At 63.2% G+C, this 17,672-nt stretch overlaps 1 protein-coding gene across 4 annotated transcripts in view; it reads right to left on the bottom strand.

Annotated features, from left to right (window-relative positions):
* Positions 1–17,672, bottom strand: part of VAV2 (vav guanine nucleotide exchange factor 2) — a 146,514-nt gene that overhangs the window by 17,436 nt on the left and 111,406 nt on the right. For all 4 annotated transcript variants that reach the window (XM_039255166.1, XM_039255164.1, XM_039255165.1 and 1 more), the window contains 9 exons: positions 16,553–16,621; positions 15,199–15,299; positions 9,265–9,364; positions 8,194–8,289; positions 7,527–7,595; positions 5,791–5,877; positions 3,598–3,683; positions 2,594–2,726; positions 269–378 (listed from right to left, as the gene is read on the bottom strand). In XM_039255166.1, the coding sequence (XP_039111097.1) occupies positions 269–378; positions 2,594–2,726; positions 3,598–3,683; positions 5,791–5,877; positions 7,527–7,595; positions 8,194–8,289; positions 9,265–9,364; positions 15,199–15,299; positions 16,553–16,621 (851 nt within the window). The remainder of the gene's footprint in view (positions 1–268; positions 379–2,593; positions 2,727–3,597; positions 3,684–5,790; positions 5,878–7,526; positions 7,596–8,193; positions 8,290–9,264; positions 9,365–15,198; positions 15,300–16,552; positions 16,622–17,672) is intronic.

The raw sequence follows: 17,672 nt of genomic DNA, 5'->3' as shown, positions 1-17,672 counted from the left end.
CCCTGAGGACACAGATTACCGGGGGTCCAACTGGCACTGAAGCCGCCCACTGCTCTCTGGGCATGCGTGCCAGGCTCAGCCTCAGCCTCAGGGGCCTCAGGCAGAGTATAACACAGCTGGGGTGCTACCGAGGTGCGCCTGGGGTCTTGGGGTGACAGAGCCTGTCCCAGTCCCTGGGCGTTTGAAATACCCCCTGTCTGAGGGGGTCCTGGATAAAGTCCACCCGGGGCTCCCACGCCCCACTCGCCGTGGCTGCCCTTGAACTCACATGGCCATCTCAAACTGCTCCATCCACTTCCGTTTCATGTCTTCCGTCTTGCAGAAAAACTGGAAGCCCTGCTTTCCTTGGAGGTGGATTAAATAGAAGCCGTAGGACCACTGTGGGAGGGGACAGGGACACGCTCACAATGGGCATGGGCTTGGGCACAAGGACACATGCACGGTGTGTGCATGGCACACTCATGCCTGTGTCCGCACGGGCACACGCATGTGCATGTATGTGCGGGCACGTGTGCACGCCTCCAACAAGATGTCCCGGGACCCCTCTTCTACCCCCTCCGAGGTGTGCCCTCAACTGAACTCTCTGCGGGTTCAGCCAGAGCCGCCTCTAATGCTGGAGCCGGGTCCCCAGGGAGCCTGTGCTCAGAACTGGCCCACCCACTTTCAATTCCTAAATGTGATGCTCAAAAACTCGCTGCTCTGAAGTAAAACAGAAACCAAACAAAACAAAAGGCTGGAGAAGGCTGCGGCTGGGAGGCCCTGACAGCAGAGCCAGCCCACAGCTGCCCTGACCACCCACCAGGCCTGGCCATCTCTGGGGGCTCCCTAAGAGGCCCAGAAAGAGTGTGGAAAGTCTGAGCCCGTTTATGTTAGAAAAGATGAAGGGAGAGAGAAATGAGGGAGGGAGGAGACAGGGAAGGAGGAGACAGAGAAGGAAGGGGGGAGTGGGGTGGGAAGGGAAGGAAGCAGAGGAGGAAGGGAGGAGGAGGAGGGAAGAAAATAGGGCAGATGGAGGATGGCACAGTGAGGACACACAAATGCCCCGCCCACTGAGACCCGCCTGGGGTCCTTCACCTGGAGGGACTGGGAGTGGGCGGGGCTGGGGCAGGCAGGGGCCCTTCCTTCCCACCCTATGTGATGGCATTCTTTATCGTGAAGGCACACCACCTTCCTGATGAAGACACCACCGAGGGCAGGACGGGGGCAGGATGGAGGAAGGAAGCCGGGAGCCTGGCCCTACTCGGTCCCTCGTGGGGCACTACCCCTCCTCAGGCTCAGAGAGGAGGGGCTGGCTGGCAAAGAAGGAGGGTCCAGGTGCTTACCATTTTCCCGTGAGACTAGGAAGCATGAGGAGAGGGGAAGAAAAGGGGAGACAGGTGATTAAGAGACACAGACTGGCCCTGGGCTGCCCTGCCACCACCAAGGGCAACAGCCTGCCTCCCAGAGGAGGGGTGCCAGGGGCTGGGACCCCGGGACTGTGATTTCAGCCTGGAGTCTGGGAACTGTTTCAGACATTGGGTGGGGTTGAGTGGGTTAGCCCGGATAGCCCCTCCAGATGGTTAGCTGCATTCTGTAGTGCAAGCCCTGAAGTCCAGAGTCTGGGATTTTTAGCACATTGGCTCTTGGCCCGCAGATCTAGCCAGGGATGCACAGGGCAGGTGCTCAAACACTGAATGCAGCAGCCTCTGAACCAGACTGAACCAGAGGGCGTGGCAGCCCCGCCCCCAGCAGCCACGGCCTCGCCCCCAGTAGTCCCAGCCCCACCCCCCAGCAGTCAGAGCCCCACCCCCCCGCTGTCACGGCCTCGCCCCTAACAGTCTTACCCCCACCCTCAGCAGCAGTCACTGCTCCACCCTCCGGGAGTAACGGCCCCACCCCAAGCCCTCACAGCTCCGCCCCCAGAAGTCCCAGCCCCACCCCCCAGCAGCCATGGCTCCACCCCTAGAAGCCATGCCACGCCCCCACCAGTCAGCCCCACCCCCCAGCAGACACACCCGCCCCTAGCTGCCAAGGCCCCACCCCCAGCCGCCATGCCACGCCCCCACCAGTCAGCCCCACCCCCCAGCAGACACACCCGCCCCTAGCTGCCAAGGCCCCACCCCCAGCAGCTATGCCTGACCCCGGGCAGTCAGGGTCCCATCTTCCAGCAGTCATGCCCCTGCCCCTAGTGGCCCCACCCCCCAGTTGGTCGGTCCTTGGGGTCTAAGGACCCACAGCGAGGCCCACCCAGGGCCCTCCTCCAAAGGGAAGGCCTGCTTACTGCAGGCGGGAAGGTGGGCTGGAGTCAGACGGCCATGGTCTAAAGCTTGGCTCTCTCCAGAGCCCCTCCGCATTTCCCTCACCTGGGAACCATGACCCCAGGGGTGTCTACCCCCAGAGAAAAGTCAGACGCAGGCCAGGGAAGTGCGGGGCTAGGCACAGAGTGAGCATGCTGTCAACACAAGTCAGTGTCAAGAGGGTGACAGAAGGGAAGCCCACGTCCACACTGCAGGGCCACCCAGTCCGGTCAGCAGCCTGTTCTCAAGGCCTCCCCACGACCCCTCCCTCAGCCCAGGAGGTGCCGGCCACCGCCACCAGGCAGCCCAGGGCCCACCTTCTTGACGTCCTTGTTGTTCATGGGGTCGTCGGTCATCTTATGGAACAGCAGCTCGATGACCTCCTTCAGCTCATAGCTGTAGCCCCTCCTCTTGCACACGATGACCACCTTGTCAAACAGGAACAAGTACCTGGCCCAGCAGTGCGGCCAGGGGCCCCGTCAGCGCGGCCAGCGCCCTGTGCTCTGAGGCCCTGGGACGGCCGGCGCGTGCCTAGGGTGGGCATCAGGAGGGCTGATCCCATGGGGCACCTGGTGGCTCAGTCGGTTAAGCGTCCGACTTCAGCTCAGGTCATGATCTCACAGTTTGTGGGTTTGAGCCCCGCGTCGGGCTCTTTGCTGACAGCTCTGAGCCTGGAGCCTGTTTCAGATTCTGTGTCTCCCTCTCTCTCTGACCCTCCCCTGCTCACACTCTCTCTCAGAAATAAAAAATAAATAAATAAATAATTTTTTTTTAAGGAGGGCTGATCTCTCACAGAGCCAGAGCCCCACCCCTACACCTGGCTCACCTGCCAACTCTGACAGGGCCCCCGGCCTCCCCCCACCGGCAGGTCTCAGTTTCTCCATAAAACTCCTCCAGGAAGCCCTCCTTGGCTACCTACCCCCATGGTCCAAGCCTCATATGGGCCCCTCATGCCCCCACGCCTCATCTTCCACTAGACTGGAAGCCTTGTGGGGGCAGGACCCCTATCTACTCTGCCCGCAGCCCCAGCCCCAGGCCTCGCACAGGGGTGGTGTATGTGCAGGGCTCTGAGCAAGCAGGGGCCGAGCTAAGCTCATCTGGAGGCTGCCTGCCGTCCCGCAGCAGAGCTCAGGGGGCCGCACCACCTGTCTCAGGGCGCCGGGGCCTCTGGCTGCCCCCTTGCCCAGCCCAGTGCCTGCCAAGGACACAGGCCTGAGCGGGCACCCAGCTTTCCACGGGAAAAGCTGCTTCCAGGCCGGTGGGGAGCCAGTGCCCACCCACAACGCGCTGCCATCCAGCCCGGGGCCGCCGGCCCGCTCACCTGTCCTGCTTGGTGTGGTTGACTATGGACCGGACCTTCAGCTCCCCGTCAATCTTCGGCCTCCCATATTCCTCCAGTTTCACTTGCTGGAAAGAGAGGGCGAGGCTGTGAGCCTCGGCGCCCAGGCGGGCCGGCTTCCCACCGGCACGGATGGCAGAAGGGAGGGAAGCGAGGCCGTGCCTCCCAGCTGGCGCGCAGGACGGGGAGGGCTGGGCCCTGCCCCAGCCCCGAGGAGCACTCCCTGCAGCACGGCGGGAACAAGGAGCGACTGACGGCCTCGTCGGGGCAGCGGGAACAGGCCCCTGTTGTGTGCGGCGCGGAGCGGGGCCCTGGAAGGAAGGGCCAGAGAAGCGGGGCCGAAGAGAACAAACAGTGCCTATCAGACGGGGCTGGCCGGGCGGCGGGCCTGCCGCTTCCGCTGAAGCCCTCTCTGCTCTGCCAAGACCTCAGATCTCACGTTCGCTGGGCTTGTATCTCCGCTCTGCTTTGATTCGGGGCGGGCGCGTCTTGACACGTTCCCTGCGTGGCTCACAAAGGAAGGGTCTACCCACACCGGAGAGGGGAGGGGGGACGTGTGCCGCGCGCTGGCGGGGCCGTGGCAGACGGTTCTCACGCTGCGTGTCCTGAATTCTGCAGGAGCTGCCGGGCCAAGGCTGAGAGCCCAGCTCCGGGGTCACACAGGGCGGGGTGAGCACCCCGCGCAGCTGCCTGCTCCTGTCCCACCTCTAATGTGCCGAAGCCAAAGAAGCACGCCCACCTGCTGGTGACGGGGCCTTGGGGGACCGCAGGGCTGGGTACACGCACCCGGCCCACGGGGACGCTCCACACCTGCTCGGCACCGCTGTTTCATTTTTGTTATTTAAGGAACACGACTACTCACATGTAAAAACTTTAAAAAAAAAAAAAATCCCAAAACATTGGTGATCACAGGGGCGGAGGACCCGACAGCCTTGGGCCCCACCGGGCGCTAACTCCACTGCCAACGGGCTGGGGCACATCTACCCTTCACCTGCTCGGCCCTTGGGCAGTTTCCTGTCTTTCTGAAAAGGCAGAAAAATGGGGTCGCTTCATAATGCTAATCAGCAACCTCTGTACACGAACGTCTCCCGCACCACTCGTGTGTCAGGTGGCCTGGTGGGTGAGGAAGGGGCAAACGGGCATCTAGGGGCTAATCTGTGTTGACTTGCCCCGGCAGACTCGCCCGGACTCTGCCTACTTCAGGGACAAGACAGTGAAAGTGCTTCTCGGCCAGAGGAACTCCGTACTCAGGGGACATCCGGCCATGTCTGGGCCCCCCCAAGGGTGGGGTGCTATTGGCACCCAGGGCGCCTGGACAAGGCGGGGCTGCTGGAAATGCTATAATGCACGGAACAGACCCCAGAACAAAGACTGTTTCCAAACATCAACAGTGTCATTTAACATTCGGCAGATCTCGACGTGCCTGGGGGCTCAGTCAGTGAAGCAAGCGCCCGACTTGGGCTCCGGTCATGATCTCTTGGTTCATGGGTTCACGCCCCGCGTGGGGCTCTGTGCTGACAGCTCGGAGCCCGGAGCCTGCTTCCCATTCTGTGTCTCCCTCTCTCTCTGCCCCTCCCCCACTAGTCCTCTGCCTCTCTCAAAATTAAATAAACATTTAAAAAAAAACAAACATTCGGCAGATGTCTGAGAAGCTGCTACAGGCTGGCAGGAAGCAAAGCGTCTGCCTCCCGGGCTGCCCATCTCCACTTCCCAGCAGGACACAGCGGCTCCCCGACGCCCCAAGGCCGAGCCTCTGATGAAACAGGCGGGAGAGAGGGTCCTGTGAGGTGTCAGCCCTGCCTAACGAAGTGGGGGGAGGGGAGAAGCCGAGGGCCGCTCCCAGACATTGCGCCCCTCCCGGGGACAGCGGAGCTGAGGGTGGACAAGGTGCCTCGGGCCTCCGGGAGCCACAGCCGGCTCGTGGACCCAAGAGAGTCCAGGCCAGGGAGGGGGAAGTCAATACCATTCCTCCCCCAGACCCTGCCCCTCAGCAAGCGGGCCACCTTTGTGCCCCACGGGGCGTGTGGGTGACCAAAGTGTGCAGGGTGCACGGACAGACGGACAGAGTGTGTTCACCCACCTGCTTCCTTATATCAAGATCGTGCAAGCAATTCCTAAAACGCATCTATATGGTCATAATTAGTCTCCACGCCTTGGAGAATCGGCCACACTTACCAAGTTTTCTATACAACTCTGAAATTCGCTGATTTTCTTCAGAGTCTCCTTGTCCCGCTTTACTTCATTTATGTACATCGCCAAGTCCTGAAACCAACGAGGTGGGGGAGGGGTTGGTGGGCCGCCCCCCGCCCCCTCGTCCACGTTTCCAAAGCACCTGCCACCAACCACCACAGCTGCTGGGCCTTCGTGACCCCATGGGGGTGACACAGGAGTAAACTGAGGCAAGGAGGTAAAACCAACGTCCAACAGCCCATGTCCCTGGCCTGAGAACCCCAAGTCCCTGCCTCCTAGGACAGTGTCTCTCTGCCCTGTCACTCGACCCCCTTCTAGCTCAGACTAACTGGAAACAGTCAGCGAGCCAGACTTGACCGGCCTGCTCCTTGGCCCTGGGGAAGTGGGCGCGCGGCAGGCCCCAGCTCCCCCACAGCCGCTCCAGCTCTGGCCGTCCACGTGCTGCTGCCCTCCCGCTGGCCGCCAGGGGGCAGTGTCCGCTGCAGTCGGGCAGCCGGCAGCCGGCACTGGCCAGGGCCGGAGACCCAAGGAGGACAGGCTGCCTCGGGTGGAATCCCTGAGTCGGCTCCAGCCTCCCCTCCGGCACCCCTGCCCGTTCCTACAAGGAGCCCACTGGCGGGGCAGAACCTGAGACCTCAAGGCAGAAAGGTTACAGGACAGGCCTGGCTCATGAGTGACACCCCCCCCAGCACAGACCACCCAAGGGTCAGGGGACGGACCCCTGCCTTCTGGAAGGAGCTCTTCCAAGCGGGTCCTTGAGGAAGGAGAAAGGAAGCCCAAAGCCCAAAGGAGACAGATGTCAGGTTTGCGCCCTGGGAGGCACTGGGGGCATGGCCCTCCCTCTGCCCAGCCTCCGTGCTGAGGGGACCCACCCCATGCTGGGCATTGTGCTAGGCCTGGGGACCCAGGTGAGCATGACTGGGAGCAACGGGCACAAAAGGGGGGACAGCCATCCCCGGGGTCAGAACCGTGGGGGGTGGCAGTCTTCCTGGGAAGTGTCACCTTGCAAGACTAAGGATGTAGAGGCCATAGCCAGGGGACAAGGAGGAGGTCCAGCCTGAGCCAACGGAGATAGAAGACGACGGGGAACATCATTTTGGCCTGGGAGTGGCCAAGCTCATCTGGAATTTCAGGCATCAGTGGCAAATACAGCTGCAAAGCCAGGCATGCCCAGACGTGGAGCCGGAGCCTGACTCAGCGGGCAGTGGGGAGCCATAGAAGGGTTTTGAGCAAGGGGATGGCATGAGCTGAGCTCTCCTGCCGGGGACTTACTGCACAGTGGGCTTCCAATGGACAAGCAGGAGGGGGAGGAGGTGCGGCTGGGCGGAAAGGGCATTTCAGAAGCCAAGGCCACAGGACCGGGCAGTGGGCAGCCCAGATGGCCCAGACCGAGTCCGTGCCTGGGAACTGGCAACGGCCCTGATGGACGGTCGGGAAGGCAGGAGGAAGGGAGGCCCAGGGAAGGCACCGTGGGCCGGGCAAGGCGAGGGATCTGGACCCTTGGGGCGAGTGCCTGAAGCTCCCTCCACCCCCCTCCCTGCCCATGGGTGGGTCTCACCACCCCCCTCCCCCTGCTCTGCCTCTTGTCTTTCCAGGAAAAGCTCCATCTCTGGTCACAGAACAAGGCTTGTGAGTGAGCCCAACTCCAGTCAAAGAACAGACTTGGTATGTGAAGCCCCAGGTTGGACGGGCCCCTCCCCTGCCTCAGTTTACCCACCCACCTGCATGGCTTCCAGTGCTTCTTTGAGCTGCTGCCTCTCAGGCCGATCAGTGGAATGGCTCAGAAGTTCCTGGACGTGCGAGAGAGCGGTCACGGGTCACGGCTCGGGGTGCCGGCCTCCCACCAAGCACCGGGTGTGGGCACAGAGCAGAGTCCCTGCCCCCTGGCCCTAGGCTCTGGTGCAGCTGCCCAACCCAGCAGACCGACTGCAAGGCCCCACCCGGGGACACGCTCCTTCAAGGTGAGGGGTCCCCAGACCTTGTGCAGAACAGGAGGGACTTTGAGGCAGCAGGGAGACTAGCTGATTCCCTGAAGAGCCTCACACCGCGCAGAAACCAGGCTCTCTGCCAAGTCTGTCCAAAAGGACTTCCTATTTCTATTGCTGTCACGGCTACCAGGGAGCTCCGAGTCTGGGTCACACGATCAAGCCCAGGCCATCTCTTACTCCCGATCCGAGGACATCCTTCTGTCTCAGTTTTCCGGATCTCTTACTGATTTCAATCCCAATTTCCCTTCGCACAGTTACCGCGATAAACATTCCTAGTACAGCCGCACAGGTCATTCACACGGATTTGCCTGCTCGCTGCTAGCTCACGCTGGCCCACCTGGGGCCCATTCAAGCCCCTGGAGGCCGCCAGGCCCCCACCCCCTCTGTGGAGCTGGCTCACCTTCAGGAGGAGGTGGTATTTGAGCACCCTCTGCATGGGGACCACGAGCAGGTCTTGAAGCTTGAACTTCCCGTCCTGGACCTTCAGCGTGCATTCCTGGGCAGCAATGGTGCAGGGAGTAGATGCCGACTTCCTTGCCGGGACCGCGGGATCCCAGCGCTCCCATCCCCCAGCCGGCGGTGGGGGGTGGACCTGAGCCCTGAACTGAGGCCGAGTGTCTGGCCCTTCCCTGGCCTGCGTCTCCAATCCGGCGGTGTCTCCCAAAGCCCCTTCCCAAATCAGGTGTGTGTGGGGCGGGGGGGGGGTGGGGTTCCCAGCAGGCAGGCGGGGGCCCGCCCCTCTTCGTAGCCTCTGGAATCCGCAGCGGCCCCTCAAGGGCTCTGGGATTCTAAGCGGCCCTGGCGCTGACCAGCTCTGCCTGAGACCCCAGGGAGGCCAGCTCACGCCAAGGCGGGGCCACCTCAGGAACCAGGGCCCCCCACTCATTTCCTGGACACACAGGGCATCATGCGTCTCCAAGGGACGTCCTTCCCAGCATTGCCAGAGCAAAGGGACCCTGCACCAGGATTCACTCTGGAAAGGATTTGGCCAAATACACCAGGGGGCCCCTGGCCTTGGGGAGCAGCTCAGGTCCCCCCGAACAAGGGGGGTGGGGAGGGGGCCTGGAGAGGGGCTCAGGTGGGAAATTGGACAAGTGCCAGAGACTGCCCTAAGCCTGGAGGGCAGGTGATGGGAGGGAGTCTCCCTGGCTTCCAGCAAATGTCTGTCACCTGGGGTCCCCATGGGGTAGTGTCAGGGCTCAGTCACAGCCCCTCGCTGAGCCGGACCGGGCCCCAGGGGTCTGCTCTGCTGCACCCAGCGGACTCAGGCCTGGGTTGGTGACCTCCCCCTGCCCTCCCCGCACCAGCAAAATGCCGAGGAAAAAAATCACCCAGAAAAACATCTACAAAAACCATTCATTAGTGCCTTCATGTCCACTTCCCCGCAAAATGGGCAAGCGAGGGACCAGTGAGCTGCAGCCTTGGAGACAGGGACGGGGTTGGGGGGGTGACGGCCGTGAGCCCCCATTACCTCGACCTTCTGTCGGAAGTCCTCCCGGCCGGCCAGGAGCTGGTTCAGCGTGTTCTGGGCGTGCTCCATGTGGCTGCAGTATTCCCCGTAGATCAGGAGCCTGGACGGAGAGCACACGTGTGCACGCACAGCTTGGTGACACACCGCGGCTCGGGCCTCGGTCTAGGGCCCCGGGAGGCACCGCAAGTATTGGGCAGACAGGTCCCTCCCGGAGGCAGCTCCTCACTGGGGAACCTATTTCGTGGTTCCGTTCTCTCCGTGTGGCTGCCTTCCCCCCTCCCGAAATACTGCCAGGCCAGGGAGGGGGGGCTGCGAGGGTGCTGGGGACAGGGAGCTTCCCACTCTCTCCGCACCCAAGGAGGCCCCCCTTCTGTGGGCCTCACTGCCACCCAATCCGGTCCCCGGAAGAGCCAAAGTCGGAGAGGAGAGCAGCCCCTCCCCCAGGGCTGGGGGGCCCAGGAAGGCTCAGGCTCCTGCCTGCACACGGAGGCCTGTCCTCTGCACCTGCCCGGGGTGGGGGCCACTGGGGTCAGCCCTTGTCGCCTCCACAGGACACCGACGCTCTCTGCCGGGGTCCAGGCACCCCCTCTCTCAGGGCAGGGCGACGTCGGCCCCAAACGCCTTGCTCCACATCCAGAAAACGGGCATGGCCACCCAGGCTCAGGGCGCTGGGAGGAGCCTTGGACCACTCCTCCCCCCAAGACCCTCTAACACCACGAGTCCCCCATGGAGCCCCCGGCACCAGGAGCCCAGCACTCTCTGGGCCTTGGGTACTAGCCTGAAGCTTTGTCTCTGAAAGCCGTGTTGCCCGACCACGGACTCGGCCCCAGGAGCACCACACAGGTGACGATGCTGGTCGTGACAAGTGACGACAGACACTCCTGCCTGGTACCACCTGTGCGACACTGTGACCCCTTCACCCGCTTATAAAGGGAGGAGTGATGAGCCCCATTCTTCAGGCAGGGAAACCGAGGCTGCCGTGAACTTGCTGAAAGTCACCAGCTAATAACAGGTATGGCCTGGCCACCGACGCAGCTTCATCAGGAGGCTGGGCCCCATCCCAGCCCCTCCAGTGACGCCCTGTCAGATGCCACTGGATGCTGTGTGACAGCAAACGTCTGGAGGCCACCTGCCTGTCCCTGTGCACGCTGCCGCCAGCGGGGCCCTGACGAGGTGCTCAGGGCAGGCAGGCGGCCCGGCGCCCATCCGAGGAGGCTGGTACTGAGAAGGGGAACCCTGGTCGGGGGGTGGGGCCTGGGGACAGACGACACAGACATTGCTCGCAGCCCTGAGAGGACAAAGCCGCAGGCCCGGAGCGTATTTTCCACCCCGCGAACGGGCGACCCCAGGGCGGGCAGCTCCTCCCAGCTCCCACTGGCGTCCGCGCCCGTGTGTGCTCAGAGGCTGCGGGGCGCATGCTCTGCCCAGTGGCTGCCCCTTCTCAAGCCCCCCTGAGGTATGTGGCCGGTGCCCACCTGCAGGGACGCGGCCGGCCTCGAGAGCAGAGACCCCGCGACTCCCGCGAGGGACGGATCCAGCCGCGGACCTCGCACGGAGTTCACCTTCCGGCCACCGTAAAGGAGAACGTGCCACAGCCAGGGCCGTGTCCGCGGCCTTGCAGGCACCCGGCCTGGCTATGCCTACGCTGCGCGGACCCGATGCCACCTGGCACGAGAACCCGGGCCCCGGTTTCTGCTTAAACGAGTCTGTTATTAGGCCAAGAATTCTGGCATAAAAGTTGATTAAAACTCATCATCTCTGCAACCATCTGGGGCTGGAGACTCCAAGGTTTCTGCCAAATTGTTTCCAATGAGCAGTCCTGGCGACGGCCCAGCCGCTCCGGTGCAGGGAAGCCTGTGTGGGCAGTGGGAGTGCCTCTCCTAGGCACGGGGCGCTCACAGCTCTGGGGTGGGCCAAGCCAGCCCGAGGGACTCCCCTCCTTCACTTCAGAACTACCCTGGCTCCTCTTGGCCCCAGGTTTTGGACAGGGTGTATGGAGAGCGGGTCCCAACCCTGCTTTCCTGATGGCGCACCCCACCCCACCCCTAGCTCCAGACCGCACACTGCACTTCCTGCAACCTCTTCTGGCCGGCAAACTTCTATGCATCCCTCAAAACCCTGCCCCATCATTTCTAACTCTGTGACCTTTCCCCTCCCAACCCCATCCCCGGGTTCAGGGAGGCGAGACAGAACAGAACGACACAGTCAGGGAGTCTCTGGGGAGAGGCCTGTCCGAAGCTGAGTGAGAGTCCACCCTCTGCACCGGCTCTGAGCTCGAGGCGGGTCTCATGGGTCCTCATGCTGCAGCACTGAGCCCGGAGGCCTGGCTGCGAGTGAGCTGACCCTACACCGCCTGCCTGGACCCAGGAAGCACAGCCACAGCCGATTCCGGGGGACAGGGGAGCCACTCTGTGTAAGAGAGCAAAGCTTTAAGCACTTGAAGAGGCTGAGCCCTGGGAGGCGCTCACAGCTGAGCTCAGCCTGTCCTGGAACAGCGGCCCGAGGCTCTGGGCGGCGATGTAGCTTCTCAAGACGCCTAGCAAAGAGCAGCAAGCCAGAGCCCAAAGGGCATCCATGAGGCGCCCAGACCAGTCTTCTGGGCCCCCATCCTGGGACCCAGGCCATGCAGGTCTGAGCCCTCATTCACCTCTGCCGAGCCGGTGAAAGGAGTGCGGAAAGGTCGGGCTGAAGAGTGAGCCCGAAACGCAGGCGCACGGAGCCTCAGGATGCGGGGGTATTTGGAAACAGGGTCTTGGCAGTTACAGCAAGGATACAGAAGAGACCACGCCTGATGAGGGTGGGCCCTAAATCCACCGGGAGTGTCCTCGTAAGAGAAAAGGACACAGGGACATAGGAGAGGAGCCGCGTGAGGACACAGTAGAGACCGGAGGGCGGGCCACTGGCCAAGGGACACCCAGGGCCACCCGCAGCGGGAAGGGGTAAGTAAGCTCCTCCCCAGAGCCCCCGGCGGGAGCACCGCCCTGCCCACACCTGGATCCGGGCCCCGCGAAACCGAGAGAATACATTTCCGTCCCACGCGCACTCCGGCCTCTGGCCCTGCCCTGCCCCGTGCCGGGCGCCGCGGGCCGCGGACCCTAGCGGCCTAGCAAAGGAAGTCACTTAAGGAAGTGAAAGCCGACAGTCCCTCATTTTAACCTTGAGCATCTTGTGCTGTTGAGAAAAATTATCCAACGCTTGGAAGTCATGTGACCCACGCACAAGGGCTTCATTCACGGCTCAGGGGCTCCGGAGGCACCTGGGAACAGCAGGAGGCCTGGGCCATCGGGCCAGGCAGCGTCGGGGACCTGGCAGCAGACTGCTGGGGTGCAGATGCTCTCTGCCCTGTCGGAGAGGACACCCCAGCCATGTGCGGCTGGTGGTGCTGCCTCATGTCTGCCTCCTTCCCCGCTGACTCGGCACCCTGGCGCCCTGTGCACCGGCCTCACACACCGTTGGTAGATGTTAGACTCAAGCTGGGTGTGTAGCCGGGTGCGTGTCTGTTCGAGGGCTACGTCATGTAACTTCCTGACCACACATGTCGGACCCCGCTGTTGGGGGAATAAACGCATCTTTCAGGGGGACCCTGACCTGGCCCCTGAGTGACTGCATCGCTCTGGCCCTCATCACAGAACCCCAAACTCCTGCAGGGCCCAGGGACGAGGCCAGAGCAAGTCCCGGACACGGGGGGTCGCTCCCAGCCATACGCTGAGGACACAGGAGCAAGTCAGGACCACGGCCAGGTGGCCACTGCTCTCCTGACCTCAACTTCCCCACCTGGGAAAGGAGGCTCAGAAGGAGGGGAGGGGCCTAAGGCCTCTCCAGGTCCCAGGGTCCCAGGCAGCGCTGCCGCGGGGGCTTGAGGAGCTCGGCCACAGGTGGGCTCTCCCCCTGCAAGCGCTGCCGTGACCACCCAGCCTCTGCGACCAGGCCTGCGGGCAGGATCACAGCCAGTGGGCAGCACAGCCCGGCCCACCGCCCGGAGCAGCCAAAAGCCATGGGGCGCTAACTGCCCGCCTGTGGCACTCCCTTTCTCTGGAAACGTCCAGGGTGCCTGGGCGGGTGGAGATGCCTTCAATCTTCTTCTGATGGGCGCTCCTTCTAAAAGCACTTGTAGAAAGATCCAGAGAGTTCCTCCTCAGAATCAGGCCCCTTGGCCCTTGGCCACTCAGCCAGCCTTTCCTGCTCTGGGGGTGGCTCAATGTGTCCCAGAGCCACCCTGGTCCGCAGCCTCCCTCCCACACAAGGATGAGGGTCGGCTCCCCTGGCACACGGGCTTGCAGCCAGGGGAGAGGAGGCTCTGCTGGGGACAGGCAGCGGGTAAGGGAGCCAGCATGTCCCCTACCCCAGGGCCCGCTGGCATGCCCACGTCTGCCCGTGCCTGGAGAAAGTGCATCTGCCCTCTGGCCACATCGGCCACCTGTCCTCAGGCACGGCCTGCTCCCTTGTGCCTGCCTGGGACCCAACCCATGGCCCGTAGAGGAAAATCAGCTCAGGGATACCTGCCCACACGGAGGGGACAGAGCGCCCTGGCTAGAGCCGCAGAGCACGCCGGGAAAGCCGCTTCAGGGGCTCGTAGGTGAAGGCCCAGGAATCCAGCCCTGGGATGGGCCGCCTGGCCAGGAGGCTGCGTGAGCTGAGCTGATGGTCACCTGGCAGGCGCTGCTGGGGGCTTCCTCGCAGACGAGGACGAGATGGACCCAGGGTGCCCACCAGCCGCCACGGGCTTCCCCCTCAGACGCTGCAGAGTGGACTCCGGAACTGGCATTCTTAAGCTCCCAGGTGGCTCTGATACAGGCAGGCAGAGGAGCCGTCAAACACAGAAGCTTCAGGCACCTTCTCAGAGTCCGAGGGGCAGGAGCCAGGGCACCGTCTCCCAAGGGGCCTCCGGGACCTCAGAGACCGGAGCAGCGTCCTCTGGGGCCCCCGCAGCACCGGGCATCTGGCGAGTCCTTGCGCCGTCTCGTTTCATGCCTGGCTTTAAAGACGTGGCTGCCCACGCTCCGTGAAGAAAGGCGGGGTCGGAGACCTTCACCAAGATGGCAGAGCCATAGAAGCTTCCAGAATCCCAGTCCTCCCCTGCTGGGCTCCAGCAGGACATTCTGGGGCTCGGAAGGTATCTCCGCACTCCTCCATCCACGGGGTCACAGACAGAGGAGGTTAACAAACAGACTCAGGGAGGCCTCCCGAAGGCAATGTAATTCTTTGAAGAGCTTCCTGCGCTGGTTCCTAAGGGAGCTGCCAGTCTCCTCCACCAACAATGCCGGATCCGGACGAGGGGCCCAGATGGTTGGAGGAGCCATGTTCAGGGGCATGTTTCTGGCCGTGGGGGAAGCCGCCACCATCTGCACGTCTAGACTCAGCCTGACTGCGCACGGCGCCAAGGGGAGGAGAGGCGGCCTGGAGGCTGACGGGAGCACCTACGCCCCCTGGCGCTGCGTGGGCCCTTGCCCTGACGCTGCAGGCACTTGGATGAAACCGGGTCACCATCAGAGGGTCCAGGACTGAGCTTGTTGGTGCCAGAAGCACGGCTTCCCCGCGCTGGGGGCTGCAGCTGGCTTATGCCGGGATGGCCGGGTGCCTGTGCCCACAGCTGTGCTGCATACCCACCCTGTCACCGGGCCCGGCCTCTCCGCCTGCCCGGCCACCAGAGCCCTTCGATAGACACAGACAAGCCGCGTTGCGATATAGGCCTGGCCTCGGTTAACCCTCAGGGCGCCACGTGGTTCAGACACCATCATCGTCCCTCAGAGACAGAGTAGGAAGTTGCGGCCCTGCGACACCACAGGCAAGGGAGCAGGGAAGTGGCCTCAACCCCAGGCACCCTAAGCCCGGAAGCCCCTTCCCCAGGCCTGCAGGGGCAGGTTAGGGTCTGCCGTGAGGCCCCGTGGACGCCCCAAGGGCAGGGAGGGGCTTGAAGACAGGCCTGCCACTCACCTCTCTTTGAAGTCAAGGAAGACTTTGGCCAGGGTGCTGCCCCCGGCCATCATGGACACGTCGATGGCCCGCAGGAAGCTGTGATGCACTTTAATTAGGTCCTGGGAAGAGGAAGCAGTGAGCATGTGAACGGGCACGGCGGGCCAGTCTCTTCTGCTGCACTGGACTCAGAGAGGCCCGGGCGCTGGGCATGCACTCCACGCAAACACTAGAATGTGCTGCAGGGCCGGGCATGTGAAGGGACCTCTCGGCCTGCTCAGACACGGGGGGCCCAACCGGGGCTGGCCCTGGCACCAGAGCGGGACAGTGACGACCCCAGGAGGCTGTTCCTACCCAGCATCCTTGTACCGTCTTGCTGTGTGCAGACAGAGGGGCTCTCTGCCGTGCTCTTAGGTTCTGCAGGAGGGAGTCCCTCTGTGGGGAGTGTTCCTCCACGTTTCAGAGCAGTTGGGCAACCAGCAGGCAGCACCCCGGGGCTCCCCACGGCCCAATCCAGGCTCCCGGCACCCCAGGGCTCCACATGACCCCCAATCCAGGCTCCCGGCACCCTAGGGCTCCCCACAACTCCCGATCTAGGCTCCCGGCACCCTGGGGCTCTCCACGACCCCCAATCCAGGCTCCCGGCACCCCGGGGCTCCCCATGACCCCCAATCCAGGCTCCCGGCACCCCAGGGCTCCCCACGACCCCTAATACAAGTTCCCAGCACCCCAGGGCTCCCCATGGTCCCTAGTCCAGGCTCCCATTCTCCCCATGGCCATTTGTGCTGGCCACCACCCGAGGCAGGATGGAGTTTGAGTCTGGAGTCTGCCTTAGCCTCAACCAGGAGACCAGCAGCCACCCCTCAAGCTGATGACGGGCTGAGGGGGTCGGGCAGGAGCTGCTGTGCCCGCCGGGCATCCCTGGAGGAAGCCCACCCACGTGTAGCTTCTGGATCCTCACGCCAACCCTCCCCACGCTGCTGACCATGTCAAGGTGAACCTCCTTACAGGGGACCACCTTCCTGTGTCCTCGTTCAGTGTGCAGAGCAGTTGAGGGGCTCTCCTCAAAGAGGTGGAGGGGACACAGTTCTCTCCGGCTGCTGACACCCCCCATGTCTCTTCTAGGGCCGGTGTGAGCGAGCTACACTCACAGCACAGACAGTGGACAAGGAAAACTCTCAGAAACCCTGTCCTCTGGTCTCCTAAGACCCAAGGGAAGGGCAGCTACTCCCCTCCTATCCATCTGTCGGAAAAACACCCATAGTTCCGACCAACCACGCAGCTCTCAGGACCTGCGGGGACAGACGGGCTGGAGCCTGCCTGACGTCGGAGCCGGTTAGAGCCCAGCCGGTGAGCTGCAGGCCGGGACCCTTACCTCCAGGTTGATGAAGATGGCCGTCATGTCCGCCGGGCTCAGCACTGGCCTCAGCGGGGCCATGTAGTTCTGGAACAGAGAAGCCCATTGCTGTCAGCTCGCCTGGAGAGGGCCAGCCCCCTCTGAGGCCAGAGCCGCCAACGTAACTGTCCCCAATAGTGTCAGCACACTGCGTGCCCTGGTGAAGCACACTCCCTGCTTAACCTGCTACATGCATCACTTCCAGGACAGCAGCATCTGCCCTGGAAGGTCGGCCCCGCCCCGGGGCAGAGACCGACTGCCGGCTTAGCACTCGGCTATGCGGAGGGAGGGTGGAGGCCTGCCGGGCCCTGGAGGAAGCTGACCTGGGAGCTGGGACTGGCGGGGGCGGGGAGCAGACTGCCTGGGGAGATGGAAGGCGGGGGCCAGGGTGTGCAGCAGAGATGAGGTCGGTGTGCTTGCAGCAAGGCCGGTGGCCAGTGGGTGGGAGGGAGGGCAGCCACACGGGGGGGCTGAGACGGGAGGCGGGGGACTGGGGCCCAGGGGCCTCGCAGGACCCCTGGCTGGAGGTCCCACTGTCATGGCCACACTTGCCCTGCACTGCAAGCAAAGAGCCACAGAGGATCCACTTAAACACATGTCAGGTTTTCACCCAGAAAGCACCGGCAGTTGGCAACAAGGACACTCAAGGGACAGGGAAATGTCACTGAGCCAGTGTGTACGGGAGGCCAGAGCAGGGCGGGGGCAGGAGGCCCATCTGTGGTCCCTTAGGAGCTCAGGAGGATCAGCGGGGCAGAGAGGACTGACCGGCCGTTCAGGGGAGCACGGTGTGCCATGGGGGCTCCCATCAGTGGGCCTGAGCACGCCCCAGGGGAGGACATGCACAGCCACCTATGGGGAGGCGCTGCTGTGACCCCGACTCACAGAGTGGGAAGCTGAGGGCAGAGAATGTCTTGGGTGAGAAGGACAACAGAAAGCACTTAACCTAGCGCCCAGCCTGCATGAGAGAGTATACAGAAGGAGATCAGCCCAGGGCAATCCGGAACAGAAGCCGTGATGATGCCCCATTTAGGCGAGAAAGGGCAGTGGAGACCAGCTCGGGGCAGTCCAGGACCCAGGGGGGAAGGGAGCCAGGGACAAG

The sequence above is a fragment of the Hyaena hyaena genome, unplaced genomic scaffold (genome assembly GCF_003009895.1).
Source record: "Hyaena hyaena isolate Hyena2069 unplaced genomic scaffold, ASM300989v1 scaffold_511, whole genome shotgun sequence".
NCBI classification, from domain to species: Eukaryota; Metazoa; Chordata; class Mammalia; order Carnivora; family Hyaenidae; genus Hyaena; species Hyaena hyaena.
This window is presented reverse-complemented; position numbering and strand designations above follow the sequence as displayed.